We start from the raw sequence: 20,024 nt of genomic DNA, 5'->3' as shown, positions 1-20,024 counted from the left end.
AGACAAAAACCCTAGGGAATTTTTAAAATAAATTTTCCTACCTAGTATATTTATTCTCATCACATTCATGAAAACAAACCAGAGAAATTTGCACGCTGAGAGCAGGAACTGGCAAATGGTCTCTGCTACACAGAAAATCGCCCACTGAGTTATACTGGAGTTTATGAAGCCCACAGTTTAAAACTTAGACTTTAATGGGCAGTGTTTTACATTCTCGAGGACGACTCTGCATTCCTCTTCCTGAAGTGTTAAATACTATTTCAGTTGTGTTTTCCAAACACCACGCCCAAATTACTTAAGAAACCGAGAGCATGTCTGCATTTCCTAAGATCCTAACAATGTGTGAGGGACAGAAAGAGAGAAATGGCAGCTCACGCTGGTCCCAAATCATCGAGGAGGTGTTCTTATCTCTACTAGTGCAGAAGCAAGGAGTGATGTTTTTAACTAGTTATTATTCACTCCACACTCATTTACTACGTATCTGCTATGATAGGAATACTGTTGATTTCTGGAAATACAAGGTTGAGTAAGAAATGAGAGGTTTCCATTTTTTTATATAAGGCCTCATCTGTATCTTACAACTTGTCCCTTCCCAGAGAGAATTTAAATGTATGAAAAACATCATTAGAAAGCCTCTTACAGAATTTGATCATGTCATAAGGTATATTGACAGTGGTAAGAAAAAACTCCTGAAGAGAAGAAAAATCTCTTTGACTTTTTCAAATCAAAGAAAACCAGTCATTATTTGTGCAAAAGCATTGTAGTATACGTGTATAGGCTTTTTTTTTTTTTTTTAAAGCCAGGTAGAATGGTGGTTAAGGCAGTAGGACCCCACATGACTAAGAGCACGGTTAGAGACCCGGACCTGGTGGCTTGATAAACACAACAGGTGCATGGGTGTGCATGCCCCAAATTCTGAGACTATAATGGAAGAGAAGGGATTGTGGCATGGCCACCACTTAGAGGAGGGCATAATTTCTCACTTTCTCTGTCTCTCTCCAACGAGTGTACACACCCTATAGCAAAACTTAAAAAAAGTAAAATTTATTTCTTTTGTGTGTGAGAGAGAGAGACAGAGAGAGAGACAGAGAGAGAGACAGAGAGAGAGAGAGAAGGAGAGAGACAAGCCAAGCACCCTTGGCCAGGTCTTCAATCTGCGATCACCCCTCAGCCCTGCAGTCAGCCAGGATCACAAGTGAGATGGACGAGACAGACGAGGATAAGACAGAGAAACATGTTCAGTTAAAGAAAAAAGCCCCTGAGCTCAAAAGACATTTAATTTAAAAAGAAAAAATATATATTCCTAAGATTGACAGTTCTGAGGGAAATTGACAAGAAAGAGTTTAATGGTCCAGTACAGAAAAGAGAGAGAGCTTTCCATAGTTTATAAAGTACTTTCTTGTTGTTATCTGTCAATAATAGAGTAGCAAACATCTCAGTTTTTCTAGGGCTGTTCGGTTTATGCCTTGTATAAATATTACTGACATGTTTTCTTCTCAGAAGTGTCCCAGTTTAGAAAAATAAATGACACCATCATTCTCACAGTGGATCCCACAGTAGAGCTGGGGAAGACGACCCAGAAATGCTCGGGTTGACAAAGCTGGGGAAAGGTAACTGTGGGGTCTAATCCCGAAGGGCCCAGGGACGGTAGGTACCGCCCACCACAAGGCAGTTCTGTAGAGGTGAGCAGGTACCATGCAGGTTTGATACCACCGCGGGCAGATTCGGAACCCAGAGCAAAGATGGGGTCTGTTCTGAGGAAGAAGGCTCTCGCTATGACATTCGGGAAGATAATCCCAAAGGAGTGCCGTGGTAGGCAAGGAGAAGACGGCAATGAGGAAGCCGCCTAGGCTGGACTTCACGATTCACCTTGACGAGAAGGGCTGAGTCCAGTGTTCTGGAACAGTCTACTCGGAACACAGCGTCATTCCTAAGAAAAATGCTATAAAAAGATACAGTAAGAGGCAAAGATAAAGAGCCGAGTTTGAGGTGTGTGAAGGTAAATGCCTGGGAGACACATCCAAGCGGGTATTTCCAGGAGGCAGTTTCGTAGAGCAGCCTGTGCTGGGAGAGCCCCAGATCTGGGAGTCCTTTGCCCGGAGGACCTGAGCGAGCGAGGGACTGAGACCATGCAGTAAGAAGTGGCCTTTGCCAGAGGGAGCACGTGCAACAGGGAGAGACCTCATACCTTGGGCAGAAGAAAAAGAGGAAGCAGAAATGACGGCTGGAGATCTGTAAAGGCTAACACAAAGGACGGGGTTTCCAATGGAGACTTCCAGTAGTGCTCCCTGCTGCCAGCAGGTCAAAATGAAAGATCTGCTGGCTTCGGCAATTAGGATCTCTTTTTTTTTTTTTTTGAGTGATTTTTCCTATAGGGTATGTGCACCTATTTTTCCTATAGGGTGTCTCTTTCTGGAGAGACAGAAAACAAGAAATCGCCCCCAGGGGGATGACCATGCTCACGCCCTTCTCCATTCTCCTCTTGGGATTATTGGGCACACGCCTGCACTTCCCTGGAATGGGTTCTTGTTAAGCTGCCGGGTCTGGGACTCGAACCACATTTAACTATGTGGGAGTCCAGCAACGTAACCATTATGCCATCTGCTGGTCTCCAGGAACTTTTGATAAACTCAGAAAGAAGTCATGCATTGGAGACGGAGGGAGTGGAAGCAGATACCTTCAACTGGGGAAGGGAGAGCATGTGTGCAGGTAACCCAGCACTGCTCAGTGTGGTAGACCCGAGACAGGGGCTGTTTAAAGGTAGGGCCAGCCCATGGCGTGGAACTGAGGCAGCTGGATCCCACGTGGCCAACTGTGAGGTTCGAGTCTCGGAACCAATGGTTTGAAAAACACACTGGGCATGTGCGTGTGCCCCAAATCCCCAAAGCAGCCAGAAATGGGAGATGCTTCCTCACTTTCTTTCTCTCTTTGCTTCTGAGAGCATGCGCCCTCTGGCAAAATTCCAGAAAAAATATATTGTTTAATTTGACTATAAATTAATTCATAATTATGTTCTTCAGCTGCGCTAGTCACATTACAAGTACCGGTGCATCCAGTGGCAGTAATGTTGGACAGCACAGATAGGTAGTCTTCTCGTTTCACAGGAAGTTCTTTCAGACAGTGTTGGGACTTAAAAGGAAGAGAAAGGATAGCCATGTCGAGGTAGAGGAAGGCCTCCCTGCCTCCACGACACTTATGATAAGCCCAGAGTGTGCTGGGAGGCGGGTGTCTAGAACACTGAGGTAAAGAGAGTTCTTTCTTTCTTTTTTAAGAATTATTTTATTTAACTTTATTTATTTATTTATTTATTTATTTATTTATTTATTTAGAGGGACAGAGAGAATGAGAAAGCAAGCCAGAGAGAAGACGAAGGCAGGCCACCAGGTCGGGGACCCAACCCAGGGTCAGCCATGTGGGAATCCAGTGCCCCAACCACCATGTCACCTGCCAGCCCTGAGAGTTCTTTCTTTAGAATAAGTTTAAAAAGATGGAAAAAGCAGGAACCAGCAGATGGTATAATGGTGGCATTGCTGGACTCCCACTTAGTTGACTGCAGTTTGAGCCACAGGTGCTTAAAACTCACACTAGGCACTTGTGCGTGCATACCTAAAATCCTGAGAGGAGAATGGAGGAGAAGGGATTGTGGCATGGCCATCCCCTCTGGGGATTCCTTGCTTTCTTGTCTCTCTGGTGAACACATGTGCCCTGTAGTAAAAATCTCTTGTTCAAAAAAAAAAAAAAAAAAAGAAAGAAAGAAAGAAAGAAAGAAAACCCTAGATACAGATTTCTTTGGCAAAGCCAAAAGTAATTTGTTGAAAATATAGAGGGCGATCAACTTAAAGAGGGTCTTTTTTTTTTTTTTTCCTACTATGAAAAATCCCAGTACTTGACTAGGAATTAGGAACTGATTTTATTTTTTTAGTTTAGGTAAATCATAGTGTGAAGAAGCAGCACACTGAAGCTAAAGTTCTAATTCTAACGGCCACAATTTAATAATACCTACTTTATGATATGCACCCAACTGGATATTTTACATTAACTATCTCCTTTAAGTCCACAATCCAGTTAATTTTTTTAGAGAGGATTTGTTTGTGCGTGTGTGTGTCTGTGTATGTATGTGTATATATATGTGTGTGTGTATATATATATGTATATATATGGCATATACACTTGCCAGAGAGATAGAGACAGAGAGAGAAAAGTGAGAACTCACCCCCCCATACCCCTCCACCCCCCATGGATATAGCCACACTGCAGTCCCATCTCTTCCACTCTCCTTGGGATTTGGGGCATGCATGCACATGTGCCTGATGTGAATTTTAAGCTGCCAGGACCAGGATTTGAACCACGGTCAGGATTTGAACCACGGTCAACTATGTGGGAGTCCAGCTACTAACCATTATGTCATCTGCTGGTCCCTCTCACTTTCTCTTTCTCACCACCTACCCTATGAGCACACACACACCCTCTAGCAAAAAAAAAAAAAAAAAACTTAAAAAAATTTTGATGTGGCTAAGGAAAATGGTTAACATTCAGGATTCCACATAGCTAATACTCTCTTAGAGAGGTGAGGAAAAAACTAATTGGTTTGTGCACGAGTGTGTGAGAGTGCGCCATCTAGTGGTCACTCTCAAATGTAATGAGGTACTTGCTGAGGGTCCACACCAAGGCTGTGTTTCACATGATCAGTGAGGCCAAGGCTGTTACATTGTTTATGCAATTTTTACTTTCCAAGCCCAAGGATTATTTTAAATGTATGATTTCAAAGGAGTGGGAGTGCTTTACATTTGGCATGTCATTGCAGCCTTGAGATTTTTACTTACAACCCAAATGACTGAGTTCAGAGCCTGTGTTCCTCCATCGGTATAAGCCTAAACCTACAGATTCAAGTTTTTAAACCATTTTTTGTCTCTCCTTGAAATCGCCTTGTATTTTATTTCCTACATAAAATATTTGCTTATATGCCATATTAAACTATTTATATTTAGTGTGTGGAGCAGGAGAATTCAGAGCAGTGGATTAATTTTTGTTCTGTGAGGCAGAATACCACTGTGGCCTAACAGATTTGGTTGAGTTATAGTTTGCTTTGTTCATTTGACTGAGACTGGCCTATTATGGGTACTTATTTTCTGATTAAAGATTTCACCCGGGGTAAGCTGATTTCATGGGCAAGCATTGAAAACCTACTTTGCAACATTAAACCAAGACTGTGGTAAACGTGATAGAATCTCTTAGCATTGTTCTGGAAGACTTCGTATCCCCTCATACCGCCTGCTTTATAACATACTCTTCAGTGGAGTGTTTCATGGTTAAGCCAGTTATTTTCATTTTCTTATGGTCGTGAAAAAATGTTTCATAAGTGCTACCCGATGGTGCCGTAATTATAATTAAAGTTTAAGCAATAGGACTCCATAGTCATAATTAATTTATTTATTAGCAAAACTTGGAGTAGGGTGAGGCAACGGAAGAACTGGTGGTTGACTTTGGGTTTGGTTCGAGAAAGCAGGTTTGTGTTTCCATTGAAATTGATATACTATTGATATATTGGGTCGTTGGAAAAATCGTGAGGCATTTTTTGCATGGAGAGAAAAAAAAAAAAAAACAGGAAAATTCGGCATGACTTTTCCAACAACCCAATAGGTGTAGATATTTTCCATTCAGACAGTTGAAAAAATGGAGTTGAAGCCATGGATGTAAATGATGAGAATTTAAATGCTTTATGAAATTCCTGTCATCATATTTTGTATCCGTGATATTTTATAAATACTTTGTTTTCACAGGAAACTATATCATATCCAACCTACTCCTTAATACAAAAATTGAAAGACATTTTACTGATGAATGACTGTAATGGTAGTTTGTGAAAAATCTCTCTTTTGTCTGAAACTGCTTGAAAAAGTCTTCTCTGCTCCCAAAAGTGGTTTTCTAGAATTGGTTCATTTTGTGCTTGAAAGGGACCACTGGGCCTGCTTTCAGCAGTGACACTTGGGCTTCCGTCCGGATTGTCAGATGAGTGCATATCTGACGAATCTGTGGTATTTTACAGGGCCTGCTCAAGAAATACATATTTGATATTTTTGTAACTTACACGTTAACAAGGTGTTAAAGGCAACGGGTTTGCTGTGAAGATAGCTGTCAGCCGTGTGGCCGCTGATGCTCCTTTATCTGATGGGCCCTTCGCATCAGTTCCACTCTCCTGTGAAAACCACTTATTGAATGTGCCATGCAATCATCTATGCATTATTTTGTTTCTGCTAATATGTCAATAGAAGCTATAGAGTGTCATGGGCCCCGGAAATAACAGAAAAAAAAAAAAACATTAAGTGGTATATAAAACACAATATGAAGGTATATTGTTTTTTCACTGTTGTGAGAATTCCATTTTTTTTTTCTCTCTCCTATGCTTGGAAGTCTGGGTGCAGGCAACTTTCTTTCTAATTTATTATGAGGAGTCAGGAGGTGATCTATTGCAGGTCCCAAATATTGTAAATTTTGTAATCTTACCAACCCTCTACTCCCTTATTTCTTCTCTTTTTTCCACAGGTGATTTCTATTCACTACTTTCCAAGCTACTAGGAGAAAGGGAAGATGTTGTCCGTGTGCACAAGTATAATCCCACAGAAAAGGCAGAATCAGAGTCAGACCTGGTAGCTGAGATTGCAAATGTAGTCCAAAAAAAGGATCTTGGTCGATCTGATGCCAGAGAGGGTGCAGAACGTGAGGAGAGGGGCAGTGCTATTCTTGTGAGAGACAGAATTCACAAATTCCACAGACTAGAATCTACTCTGAGGCCAGCAGAGAGCAAAGGTTTCTCATTCCAGCAGCCTCTACCTGGTGAAGGCACCTGGGAACCAGATCACACAGGAGGTGCGTTTAGGGTTTCTCTTAAGGAATGCAGTGTGAATGCTGCAATCCACATTAGCAAAATCTGAAGGGAATAAAAATTGATGGGTTAAAAACAAAATGGATCAGTGGAAAGGACTTATCATTAGACAAAGCATTACTCAGATTTGGGTGATCAGATTTCACCTTTGAGTTTTTTTCTTTTTATGTCGGTCCAATACTACATAAATTCTGCATCTGTTCAGTTGATGAGCCAAAACTGAAAATACTTGGATCGGTTTGGAAAGAGAGAGGTGCGAAATCAGGGTAACCAATTCTCACCAAATCAACGTTTTCCATTTTACTCGATATAAAGAAATTGAGAATTCAAACCCAGATATGCAAAGTCCCAGTATCTGAAATGCTTGTGCATTATCTTCTTTTGAGGTAATTAAAATTCCTCTCAAAGGAATCTCGCACTCTCAGCATTGTCGTCCAATTGACTTGTAAAATATAACCGCTTTATGACTTTGATTTCTTAAGTTCCATTATCGATCGCTATCTTAATTGGAAAGCTGAGTATTTGTTTCTGAAGGGACCTCCAGAAAGTCAACAACGATCAGATTTATCTTTATTTCCAACCAGGATTGCCTTCCATAATTAGAGGACAATACCTTATTCCCTTCAGGTTTCTGTACCGGCAAGCTATGGATGCCTCATCTTTGTCCTTAATTGTGTTGTGGCCTCTGTGCTATTGATTGTGTTTTGTGTTACCTGCTAATGTGGAAAGCAAGATAATACAGCATGTGGAGACAATCTCCAAAAAAGTAACGGGTATGCGTGCATGGCAGCTGTCCCTACGTGGGCTGGAATGGCTCAGGCTGCCAGCTTGATGTTTTCAAATTCAGCTCTGCAGGAAGCCATAAATTATTCAACACCCAGCTGATTTTTATTTATAATTGAAAAAAATTAGCATTCAGCGCCTTTTGCTCGCACGGAAGTTTCCTCATCCACTGGGACTGGCCTAATGGTTTCTAGGTGATGTTAGCTAGAACCTCGCTTTTTAACTCTTCACATTGAAACAGGGTCAGCCCTACTCTAAATCATTCAAAATCTATGCAATAAAACGGTGCTTCTCAAGAGATTGTTCCTGGACCCCCTTCCCTCAGAATCATCCCTAGGTGAATTTACATGAGAAAAACCTAGATCCCTGAATTCTACCAAAGAATAACTGAATCAGCCTCTCTGAGTGTGGTGCCCTGAAATCCAAATCCATAGCCATTTCTTAACACTCAGGAGTGTCTGAACCTCTGTTAGGGACAGTGCATTGAAACCCAAACAACGTGGGAAAATAAGAGGAAAAGGGGCCGCTCTGGCGAGAACACAGTTCTGCTCGGGATGAAATGTTAGCGTTGCATCATGCTCCGGTCCACGACTTGTCTTCATTACATATCTTGAAGTTGAAATCATGTTTTGGTCATTGATGGGCATTGTAAGTTTGATTTAAGGCATTGTATTCCTGAAACTTACTTCTTTTTTCAAAAAAGACATTCTTAAAATACCTGATATACACTTACATGTCAAATAGTCATCCAGGATAGTCAAATGGTAGGGCTCAGGGGAAAACGTTTCTCCAGGATCTGGCTTAGGAAGTTTCCATTCATCTTTTCTAAGTGGATGTCACTCAAGTGAGTAAAACAAGGAGTCATAGAAACAGCACAGATCCTACATAAACATGAAAGGTGCGTGCATTTTCTTTCTGAAATAATTTATTTCAATGCTATCTTACTCCTCTCATTTCAAAACTTAAATAGTAAAACTCATATTTAGTCGGCTATTTCTAAAAGACTTTTTCTTCTCAAGTCTCTTTCACATTTTATTGTTTAACACAAATGTAAAGCCTAACTTTAATTTATGCTCTTCCATTCCTTTAGGTAAGCCAGAAGAAGACGAATCCTCAGGAAGCTTCCATTTTAGGGGGGGGTGGGAGGAAGTTATTAGCATATAATGCCCCAATAAAATATATTAGTAGTCTAATTCATCTGTATTCCCCCAGGATAAGGGCAAGCAGAATAATTATTTCTTTCCTACCCTTTCTTTACTCCAGGCAGAGCTGGGAATGATCCTAAAGTCTAAAGGAATTAACTGTCTCCCTGAGTGCCTACTTTGCTTCAGGGAAATGTATTAGCTACAAAAGAAAAGTAACTTTTTACATGTGAATAATGCTAAACCGAACATGTAAGGCTACTGCACTGCTTAGTATTATAGTTCATATTCGTTTCAGATATCTTTGAGACTTATTCATTTTCAAACAAAGAAACGGAAACTGGAGACCAGCAGTCAGTGTAATGGCTCTGTCACTGGACTCCCATGTAGTCGACCGTGGTTTGAGTCCCAGACCCGGTGGCTTAAACTCACACCTTTGTGTGTGCCCAAAATCCTGAGAGGAGAATGGAGGAGAAGGGATTGCGGCATGGCCATCCCCCCTGGGGGGTGATTTCTCGCTTTCTGTCTCTCTGTCTCTCTCTGTCTTTCTGGCGAGCACAGGCGCCCTATAGCAAAAACCTCTACAAAAAAAAAAAAAAAGAAAGAAAGAAAGAAAGAAAGAAACGGAAACTGAAAATATGAACCTATTCGAATGAGGTCACAAAGCCTGTATTTAAAACCTGGACCTTGTAACTTCTGGCGTGTGTCTTCTAGTTCTTTGTAGTTCAGTACCCATGTGCTCAAACAGGGGCTGACGGGCTTGCCCACCAAGATATGTACAGTCAGGCAGATGCCACATCACAGGATTGCAGTCAGTGACAGATCACGCCACACACATGGAGGTCCCATAAGATGGCGGTAGGCAGCCTGTTACAGTGTCAGCATGTAGGAGAGTATGTCATCCAGGTTTGTGTAAGTACAGTCCATTGTTCACACAATGAGCAACTCTCCTACCAACATGTTTCTTAGCACATACCCTCTTGGTTTACCAACATGTGACTGTACTTCCCTGGAGCTCTAGGCCTCGTTGCCTCAAAGCTGGTGATGTCCAGTCAGGACCCATTTCTGATGTCCCAGAAAAACCCAACACTGTGACATTTTCAGTTGTGGTACTTTAGATTTTATTAAATGGTCCATATGTTGGAACTGTGGTATGGTGGTGGGGTCTGTCCCAGCTGATTTAAGTGTTCAGAGGTAAATTTAATGGAGCAGCTCAAAAATTTGAGTGTGGGACCAGCAGTTAGCGTAATGGCTATGTCGCTGAACTCCCACATAGTCGACCGTGGTTCGAGTCCCGGACCCGGTGGCTTAAAACTCACGCCGGGTGCATGTGCGTGCGTGCCCAAGATCCCAAGAAGAAAACGGAGGAGAAGGGATTGTGGCATGGCCATCCCCCCTGGGGGGTGATTTCTCGCTTTCTGTCTCTCTGTCTCTTTCTGTCTGTCTGGCGAGCGCATGTGCCCTATAGCAAAAACCTCTCCCAAAAAAAAGAAAAATTTGAGTGTGATCTGTGTAGTAGGCCCAGGACACCTGAAGGTTTCAAAAACAGTACCATTTTGTGGACCTTTACTTCGATTGGGATTCACTTGGTTCCATGCCCTGGCGTTGGCCTTTGAAGTTGGGCTCTCCGCCTCATTATGGGTTAGCTGCCATTGGGCACCAAACTGCATGAGAATGTGCTCAGTAGAATGGTGTCATCCCGATTCGCATCATCCTGAGCATTCCACAGAACAAGGTGGTCTAAGTATAGCCCTCACTGCATTTCTAAGAGTACATATATCTGCAAATGGCACCTAGTTTTAGGTCTTGTCTTTGTGACTTTGATAAGGTTCAGAGTCTATTTTGAAAACTAGCCTCTTAAAAAGTCATAAAAACATTAGCAAAAGAGAAATATCCAGACAAGTTCAGCTAGACTAAACCGGAAGTTTTGCTTTCAGTGGAAAGTATTAATATTTCAGTCTTTCCTTCCCCTGCCCACCACCCCTCCAACACACACACGTACACATCACAGATTCCCCTAGGGCTAGTCTGCATTTGACCAAAATAAAAATTGGAAGCCACTCTGCAGAGGTAATGTAATGTGGAAGACTCCAGGCCCTGGCGCCTGACTGACTGGCTTTGAACTCCAGCTATACTGTGTACTACTGGATTGTGGGAAAAGTCGTGGCCTTTTTTTTTTTTTTTTTCATGTGTTTCTATGCAAAAATACGTTATGACTTTTCCAGTACCCAATGTGTGGTCTGCAGGCAAGCTTTTAACAAAATTTGGGGGCTTTCTCATTTATAAAGTAAGGATTGTCACAGTATAGTCCTCATAGGGTTGAAGTGAGGTCAATTAAGACGATACATAGAAAGTGCTTTGAACATTGGCATGTAGAAAAAAGCATTTCATAAATGTTATATTAACCTTAATTGTGATTAGTATTGCTACAGTTAGTGTCATGTTGAATTGACATTCCAAAAAATCAAATTCCAAAGTGTAAATATTATAATTACTTAATCAGCATTTACACGAGAGAATTTTCTTGCAGTGTGTAAGGAAGCTGCAAAATTGAACACATTGCCTAAGTTGAGAACCTAACCTGGTAGTGTTCTGTCCTAACAGGAGTTTGTGGCTTTTCAAATCCCTACTGTTTACACTGACTTTCTTGTGGTGTGTGATGTTCGGTGTGAACATACTCAACTCTGTATACAGAGAAGCAAAAGCATGCCTTTTTACACTCAATGTAGTTCAGTTTCTGTAGTTAGTAGTTTAACATCTACACCATGACAGCATTAGCAGAGTAGAAACGAAAGTCTTAGGTGTCTTTATTCTAGTGGGCTTCTGGAAGGTAGACTCATTGAAGAATACATTAAAAACCACGGATTGCTAAGACTAGCGCTAATTTGTGTGGACTGCTGTGTCGTAGCATACTGAAGCCTGATTCAGGCAAGCTTCTGGGTGTCAGAAAATACATCGGCATGTGTGCAACACTTCTGATCAGGCAGGAGGACTCAGAGGTCTTTAATAATATTTATGACATATGCTTATGATATATGTAATATTATGATTCATCTTCTTTTCTGTGGACTGCTTTTACTCATTTTCAGAGTCCTTCTTAGGACATATTTCAGTCTTCTATTAATGCTTACCTCTAGATTCCAGCCGTACAGAATCCCCAGGGTGAAAGAAGGCAGTCCGTTGGTTGAATGTTCATCTCTGGAGTGGAGGACATTAGAAACAAACACTGACTTTGAGCCAGGCTGTGTGTTCTAGATGCACTAACTCATTTCATTCTCACAGCAACTCTGTTTATGAATCCCTTTTAGAGAAGAGGGAACTTAGGCATAGAAAAGTGAAGTCACACGTCCAGGTGCCACAGCTCAGGGAGCCAAGGTGCCACGCCAGGCGGACTTGTCCCCCAGTCTGAGTTTCGATTCACTCTGTCGTTCTATATCTCACAAAATAACCTGCTAGATAAGAAGCTGATTTTTTCCCCTGAAAAAAAGGTTTTTCATTCTACAGCTGTAATAATTATAGATAGGTGTAGACTATCTTTGGACATGCTTTGTTAATCGGTATCCAAACAGTTTGACCAAGATGAAAATCCCATTTGCAGTTCAGTACACTTTAAAAAGAAATTCTGCTACTGCTTTGGGGCTCTTTTATTTTACCCCTCCTCCTCACTTCACTCTCAGTATATGAAACATTATCATTCGGTCTCGTTTTCTTTTTTCGACTTGGGTATAAATATTTCTCCTATAGTTTTGGCTCATCATAGTTACCACTGGTACATCTTATGAGTAACAGTTTGTAACTGAACCAAGACATCATTTTTCACTAGATGCCAGTGTAGATAAAGCAACCACTGGTGCCAGTACGTGGCATAGTGTGTGGTGAAGGTGCTGGAATCCCGCCACACAGCTGAACAAGGTTCAAATCCTGGACCTGATGGCTTGAAAATCACACTGGGCATGTGTGCGTGCATGGTCCAAATCCTAAGAGGAGAACAGAGGAGAAGGGATTGCCCGCGTCCATGGCCCCGGGTAGTGATTTCTCACTTTCCCCCTCACTGTCTCTGTCTTGGCAAAAAAAAAAAAAAAAAAAAGGAAAGAGAAAGCAACCATCACATTTTGTTTGTGTTAAAGTCTTCTAATGATTTCATCAGGTTCTCTTTCCTTGATATTGAATGTGAAGGGCCTGGTTAGGTTGCATAGTTCTGGGATATACGGCTTTCCTCAACTTCATCTAGATCTATCTAGTCCTCATTTAATGCAGATAAATGAATACCCTTTTCAATGCTTATTAATAATTTTATATGAAAGGGGCACTGATCACTAACATTAATCTCTTTCTTGCAAAGGTGTAATTCATTAATCCTTTTACTGATTTATTGATACAATTTTAATGCTAATGTTTAACTTGTTTCTAAAAGTAGTAACTTCTTTTCCTAAATATATGACAGAAGACAAAGCTGCACATTTACCTTTATTTATAATGAATGCAAGGATTCTTCGTGGAGTAATATGATTTATTTATTATAATAGAAAGTGTTATCTGGCACTAAAAGACTACCATTTTAAAATCTCAGGTTTATTCCACCAGTTTTATTATCTTTTAGAAGTCACAGTTATATCAAGGTTACTGGGATCAATGGCTGATGGATATTTACTTGTTTTTCTAAAAGAGTTATTTCCTCTAATTACATTCATAAATTCAAATTTTTTAAATTTAGCAATTGAGCTTGAAATAATCCCATCATGTGTCTCCTGAAGGAAGAGCAGCTGACATTTGGAATTAAGACGGTCTTGCCTAAGGTCACATATAAGAAATTCGTATTTAATTTTCAGACTAAAACTGTAAGACACTAGCATTAACTAGTCATAATAAAGTAATTTCTTAAATAAAGGCTAAGAGGAACCTGAACTGTAATTTTTAACTTCTCCATGGTTGAAGAAGGTTGGGTTTAAGGTAGAACTTAAATATATTTTATCATACAATTTATTTAATAAGGATTTGAAATTGTTCCATACTAGAAATTAGGAAATAATTATCCTTGATATTTAGATCTAAAGTCTGGCTTACCTCTAAAATTCCTTTCTTGTCAAATGAGAAAATAACCTGGGATATTTCATTGTAGCTTTAACATTCTATGATTCTCATGTCAGGAAAAATAAGGATTAAAAGAATAATCAGGGGACCAGCAATCGGGTAGGAGTTAAGGGGCTGGACTCCCACAGGGCCGATTACAGTTCAAGTCCCAGACCCAGCGGCTTAAAACTCAAACCTGGCATGTCTGCCCAAAATCCCGAGAGGAGAATGGAGGAGAAGGGATTGCAGCATGACTATTCCTCCTGGGAGGGGGGGGGTGATTTCTCACCTTTTCTCTCTCTATCTTCGTCTCTCCAGCAAGTGCACATGCCTTATAGCAAGCATCTCTCAAAAAAAAAAAAAGAACAACCAGAATTACTTTCATGTATACCACTAATCCTACGTGCTGCTGAGTCTTGATCATTTGTTCTTTATTTTTAAGAAGTATTTGTTTAATTTTATTTATTGTTGTTATTATTTTTAAATTTGACCTGGGAGAGATAGATAGAGGGAAATTGAGAAAACAAGCCACCAAGTCCAGGACTCGAACTACGATTGACCATGTGGGAGTCCAGTACCTTAACTACTGCAACCAGTTGGCCCCAATCATTTTTTCATAAAGGGAATAGCTTTTACTACCTGATAATGAAAATAATGTCACTGGAAGCAAAACCTATGATTAATTGAACTAATAGCCATAGAAGAAAATGTGAATTCAGTCTTCCTTTAACTATCTTAAATCTTTGGTTAACCTGGAGACCCAGATCTAAAAAGTTATGAAGTCTTGGCTAGATAATCTTAATAAGCGTGCAAACATATTTTTCCCATATGTAGCTTATATTTTTATTGAAAAACTATAACAAAAATGTTGGATAATTTTGGGAACAAAATATGTACTTATCTGCTACCACCATAGGAAAATCATTTTCATTTGTGCGTTTCTTTCTTGCCATATGTGGCCATGAGCAAGAAGACGATATTTGAACAAAATCAGTTCCACCATTATGAGCCCATAATTTGCTCTCTGTTTCTCACATGATATAGGAAAGTGGTATAAAATATATTTAGAAGCTTAGGACACATTTTTATAATTTTAGCAATAAAACAGTTAAACTTATTCTAGGTTGGCATTTTGTCATTCAGGTCTCAGTTCAAATGTTATGTCTTCAGAGAGAACTTACTTGACAACTCAATTTTTTTTCTTTTTTTGGTAGTTGCACCTCCAGCATTTAATATACTTTTAAATAGAAATAGCAACAAACATAATGTTTTTAAATTTTAAAGTAACTTAATAAAATTTCCCCAGCCTTCAGTATGAAAAGATCCAGTTTTTCACTGTTAGACCCCATTTCCTCACATGTCACCTTTGCTGTGTTGATAATTCACCAGAAGTGGGGCCAGGAGGTGGTGTAGTGATTAAGGCGGTGTAGTGGGTAAGGCGCTGGACTCAACATGTGGTCGACCATGGTTTGAGTCCCAGAGATGGCAGCTTGAAACTCACCCAGGGTACGTGTGTGCATACCCAAATTCCTGAGAGGAGAGTAGAGGAGAAGGGATTGAAGCAAGGCCATCCCCACGGGAGGGTGATTGCCTCCTTTCTGTCTCTCTGTCTCTCTGTCGAGTACATATACCCTATAGCAAAAATCTCTCAAAAAAAAAAAAAATTCACCCGAAGTATGTTTCAATATCTATGTTCTAGATGTTCACACCACTTTTCCTTCCGGCCATATAGAATTCTTACATGCAACAGACAGTGGCAGCAGTGTGTACTTGGTGCAGATAAGCTCAAAGTAATGCGCGTATCAATGCTTTTCAAAGACTTTCACAGGTTTAGGCAATGTAAGAGCATATGATAGTTGGCAGCATTCACAGCCAGATTAAAGTTCTTTAGACACTATTTCCAACATGGTATGGAATTTACATTTGACCCCAGAATAATATTTGTTTGGACATTGCGTATTTTCCACCAGAACTAGCGTCTCTGCATCTTCACGAGCGTTAGCATTTAGCTCCAAGTACCTGTGGAAGGACCACTAAATAGAAAGGTCCCGGTGGTTTTATTGTTTTTGCTTGTTCATTTGCCATAAGGTGTGGAGCTCTCTAGGGAGACACCCAGAGAGAAAGAGAGCAATGACCCTCCAGGAAGGCTGGCCACCTCATCATCCCTTCTCCATTCTCCTCTTATTTTTTAGGATTTTGGGCACACATGCATATGCATCCTGAGTGGTTTTCAAGATGCTGGATCTGGGACTCAAAACTGTGGAGTCAGCCACATGGGATCTAGCACCTTAACTTCCATGCCACCTACTGGCTCAGTTTATTGTCTTTGAGATTTAATAAACCAAATAGCATTTTTATTGAGTATTTTCATAGTGTCTTCAGCACTGTGCTAGGGCAAAAAGAAGTAGTACAAATAAATTATGAGGTGATAAGGGTGTTTAAATGCTAGTTGATGGTACCAAGAGGTGGAGTGGTGGTTAAAGTGCTGGACTTCCACATGGGAGACCACAGTTTGTGTCCCGGTCCAGGTAGCTTACTTCCTCTCTCTCTCTCTCTTTCTGTCTTTCTCTAGTCAAATTAAAACAATAATAGTAGTAAATGTTAGGTGACAATGCAAACAGGTAGAGACTAGAGCATAGTGTCCAGTTTAGTGCATTTATTAGGACATACAGTGGGCCAGTCCTGTGTTAGAATTGGTAAGAAAACAGCTCTGTCCTCAAGGAATTGTGTCCAGTTGTAGTGATTCTGAGATCTGAGATTCTGATGAAAGTAATTGACTATCTACATTGTCCTAAGCTTTGAGAGTCTTTTGGAGTTCATTCAGAATTTTTGGGAGGGGTGAATGACTATAGAAGAATAAGCTAGATAGGCAAGATGTAATTGAGGGACCAGCAGCTAGAGTAATGGCTATGTTTCTGGATTCCCATGTAATCGACTATGGTTCAAGTCCCAGTCCCAGAGGCTTAATTAAATTCACACCAGGCATGTGTACATGCATGCCTGAGATCCTGAGAGACTAGAGAAGGGATTGTGATGTGGCCATCCCCCGAAGGTGATTTCTCACTTTCTGTCTCTCTCTCTCTGTCTCTGTCTCTCTCTCTCTCTCTGTCTTCCTGGCAAGTGCACGTGCCCTATAAAAAAACTTTTCAAAAAATGTATATATAATTGAGATGAGAGTGAATAAAATACAACCCGAGTAACTTTTAAAACATTTTCTTGAGGAATGATGTATCCATCTGTTGATCTATCTAGACATGTCTAATTCTAATGCTTAGACACTGTTTCCAGGTTCATTTTCAAAAACACAACTTTAATTATGTCACCCCATAATTAAAACCTTCAGTGGGTTCCAGTTGCCTGTAGCAGCAGTTTCTGCCTTTTCCCCTGTTTTGACAAGCACGTGTGGTAGATGATGGATGTTATGTATCTGAGCAGCTCCAGTCACATCCAGTGTATGCCCAGGATGCCGTGCAGATTCAGCTCGCCGGCGTAACTGCTGCCTTGTCCAGGTCAGGAAGGTGCATCACGGTGCACAGAGGTGGGAAGGCATTCTCACCTGCTCTGTGTCCCCAAAGGAAATTACTCCCCAGCTCTGCTTTCCCGCGCCTAATAACGTACTTGTCAAGTGTCAGATTAATAATTGTGTAGGTCACGATGCCACAGGCGAAACCTACATTCTCACTGTTAAATCCAGACTTCTGGGTTAATCTTTCTGTGGTATGCAGTGCAAGACATTGTCCAGTCTGAGTCTAAACCGGATCTCGGGGCTACCTAACCCTGTGTCTCCCACCCCGCCTGGCATACACAGGTATCCTTGCCAGATTACTTAAAAATGTGGAAGCACATTCTGACCGAGATACCTTCTGCCCTCTTCTCCACACAATGAGCACACACGCTTTCCCGTGTTAACTGCAAGTGGAAACGTTGGCTCCTCCGGGAGACCTTCCGAGCAAACCTGAGGCTGCCCTGTTCCAGCCCAAGCCACAGGAAGGGTTACAGGCCCTCCCTGGGTTCCTGCATGACTTCCTGTCTAAGTACTAGGTTCCTTTTTCTCTCATCTTGTCCTGTTATGTCTCTACCCCGTTATAGCCCTTTTATATCCATTTATTCACCAAAACCCACGTTTTATTTTTCTGTGTTCTCAGAACTTCGCATGAGGAATGCACTTAGGGGATATTTACTGAAGATGCTTCAGCAAAGGTTGCTAGCAGACCTGACCTTTGCATGTGCTTGCGCCATGTTTTGGTAATTTGCATTAAAGAAAAAGAATAAACTATGCAAAACTAAACATGTCTTGAGTGAAAGGTACTTTTTCCCTTCGTATGCTTGAGACCGTTGTTTTAAGTGCTTCTTACACCGACTGCCTCTCCAGTTTCCAGAAGCCGGTCACACACGCCCCGCGCCTTCCTGTCATCTGCTGGTCTCTATGCCAGACTTGAGGGATTCCTCTCCCTGCTGCTAGGTCCTCAGAGGGTGGGAAAGAGAAAGGAGACTCGGCTGCTGGTTTTCGATCTCTCGGCATCTCTGCCGCAGAATTTGACAGGGAAAGAAATACTGACACAGACTCCATAGCTTCCCCAGTTTCCTTCGTAACTGTTACTCTCAATATTCTCAATCAGCATCAATACTCCATACTCATCGTTCTCTTTTTCATGTTTACAAAAGAGATTAACAAGAGCGAGCCCAGGTATTCTCTGAAGATAAATGTATTCCAAACGGAAATGAAAGTAATTTGGAAATCATTCAGTCACAGAGTTTCTGTCATTTTTCCCCCCTTTCTCTCATGCTAGGAAATAATGATCTACAAAGAGTGAAAGAGCATCTCCCCACCCCCATTCTTACAGGAACGTGGAATGTAGGAGAAATGAGATTGTGATGTAGTTCCTCGCACAGTGGAGGCTCACTGAGTGGTTGACGTGGGTTTAATGTGTATTGCACGTTTGGAAGTTACACAGGTGACCCGGTAGAGAGGCGGATGGGTGCATGGTGGGTGGATGGTCGGTGACTTGGCAGGTAGATAGGAAAGAGAGAAAAAGAGAGGCACACACAGAATAACAGGCTCACCATCTATGCTTGCTATTTATTTATAACACTTAAAAGCTTTGTATTAAAATGTTGCCATATTTTCCAAGTACATTCATTTAAAATAAGAATCTTAAGTAGGCAGTCTTAAATTTCTTTTAAAAAATGACTTCTGGTCTAGCTGACTTTACAAGCATCTTATCGGCTGGAAAAGAGAACAGATGGTCCTGAGACAAGGTCATGGCCCCTGACTTCATGGCTCAGGGGCTTCTGAGCATGCGCATGTTGTCTATCTTGTGGAAAGCACGTCTTGAATTTTTTTATTTCTTTGCCTCGTGACATTGCTGCATGAGCTTCTTAGAACCATTGTGAGTCTTTATGAGACTGTATTCGTTTTCCTTTTTATACTAAATGTATGGATTTATCTTTTAGATTTCCATGTAGAAGAAGTACTGAGTTGGCCAGGAATGTACTTGTTACCAGTCCAAGTTTCTGGGGTAGCCCTGGACCTTAACAATAACCTGGTGATTTTCCACAGAGGCGATCATGTCTGGGATGGCAAGTAAGTAAGATTTTTTTTTTTCCTTCAAAGAGTAAATAAAACTAGTACACACAATTGTTCATTAAGTGAAGAATAATGGCAGGAGAACTATAAAGGTTCTTCTTGAACTTGGTTCTTATGAGCAAAGCATATTTGTTTTTCTAATGGGTGACTAAGAAGCAAAGTCCATCTCGTGCATTTTACAGTGAGGTGCCCTCACTCGTTTGTAGAAAGAAGGCGGTAGCCATCTCATCCTATCTATTGGGTTGTCAGAAGAGTCATGACATGTTTTTTTCTGTTTTTCTTATTTATTTTTTATTTTTTTGGAGAGGTCTTTGCTATAGGGCGTATGCACTCACCGGAAAGACAGAGAGACAGAAAGCAAGAAATCACCCCCCAGAGGGGATGGCTGCATCGCAATCCCTTCTCCTCCATTCTCCTCTTAGGATCTTGGGCACACACGCACACATGCCCAGTGTGAGTTTAGGCCAGTGGGTCTGGGACTTGAACTGCGGTAGACTCTGTGGGAGTCCAGCAACGTAACTATTACACCATCTGCTGGTCCCCTTTTCTGTTTTTCTAT

At 41.1% G+C, this 20,024-nt stretch overlaps 1 protein-coding gene across 7 annotated transcripts in view; it reads left to right on the top strand.

Moving 5' to 3' along the window:
• Nucleotides 1–20,024, top strand: part of PAM (peptidylglycine alpha-amidating monooxygenase) — a gene marked incomplete at its 5' end in the record, with an annotated part of 212,106 nt that overhangs the window by 145,042 nt on the left and 47,040 nt on the right. For 4 of the 7 annotated variants that reach the window (XM_014589171.1, XM_014589208.1, XM_014589192.1 and 1 more), the window contains 2 exon segments: nt 6,544–6,867; nt 19,333–19,462. In XM_014589171.1, the coding sequence (XP_014444657.1) occupies nt 6,544–6,867; nt 19,333–19,462 (454 nt within the window). 7 annotated transcript variants of the gene reach the window in all.

The sequence above is a fragment of the Tupaia chinensis genome, unplaced genomic scaffold (genome assembly GCF_000334495.1).
Source record: "Tupaia chinensis unplaced genomic scaffold, TupChi_1.0 Scaffold000002_1, whole genome shotgun sequence".
Classification (NCBI taxonomy): Eukaryota; Metazoa; Chordata; class Mammalia; order Scandentia; family Tupaiidae; genus Tupaia; species Tupaia belangeri.
This window is presented reverse-complemented; position numbering and strand designations above follow the sequence as displayed.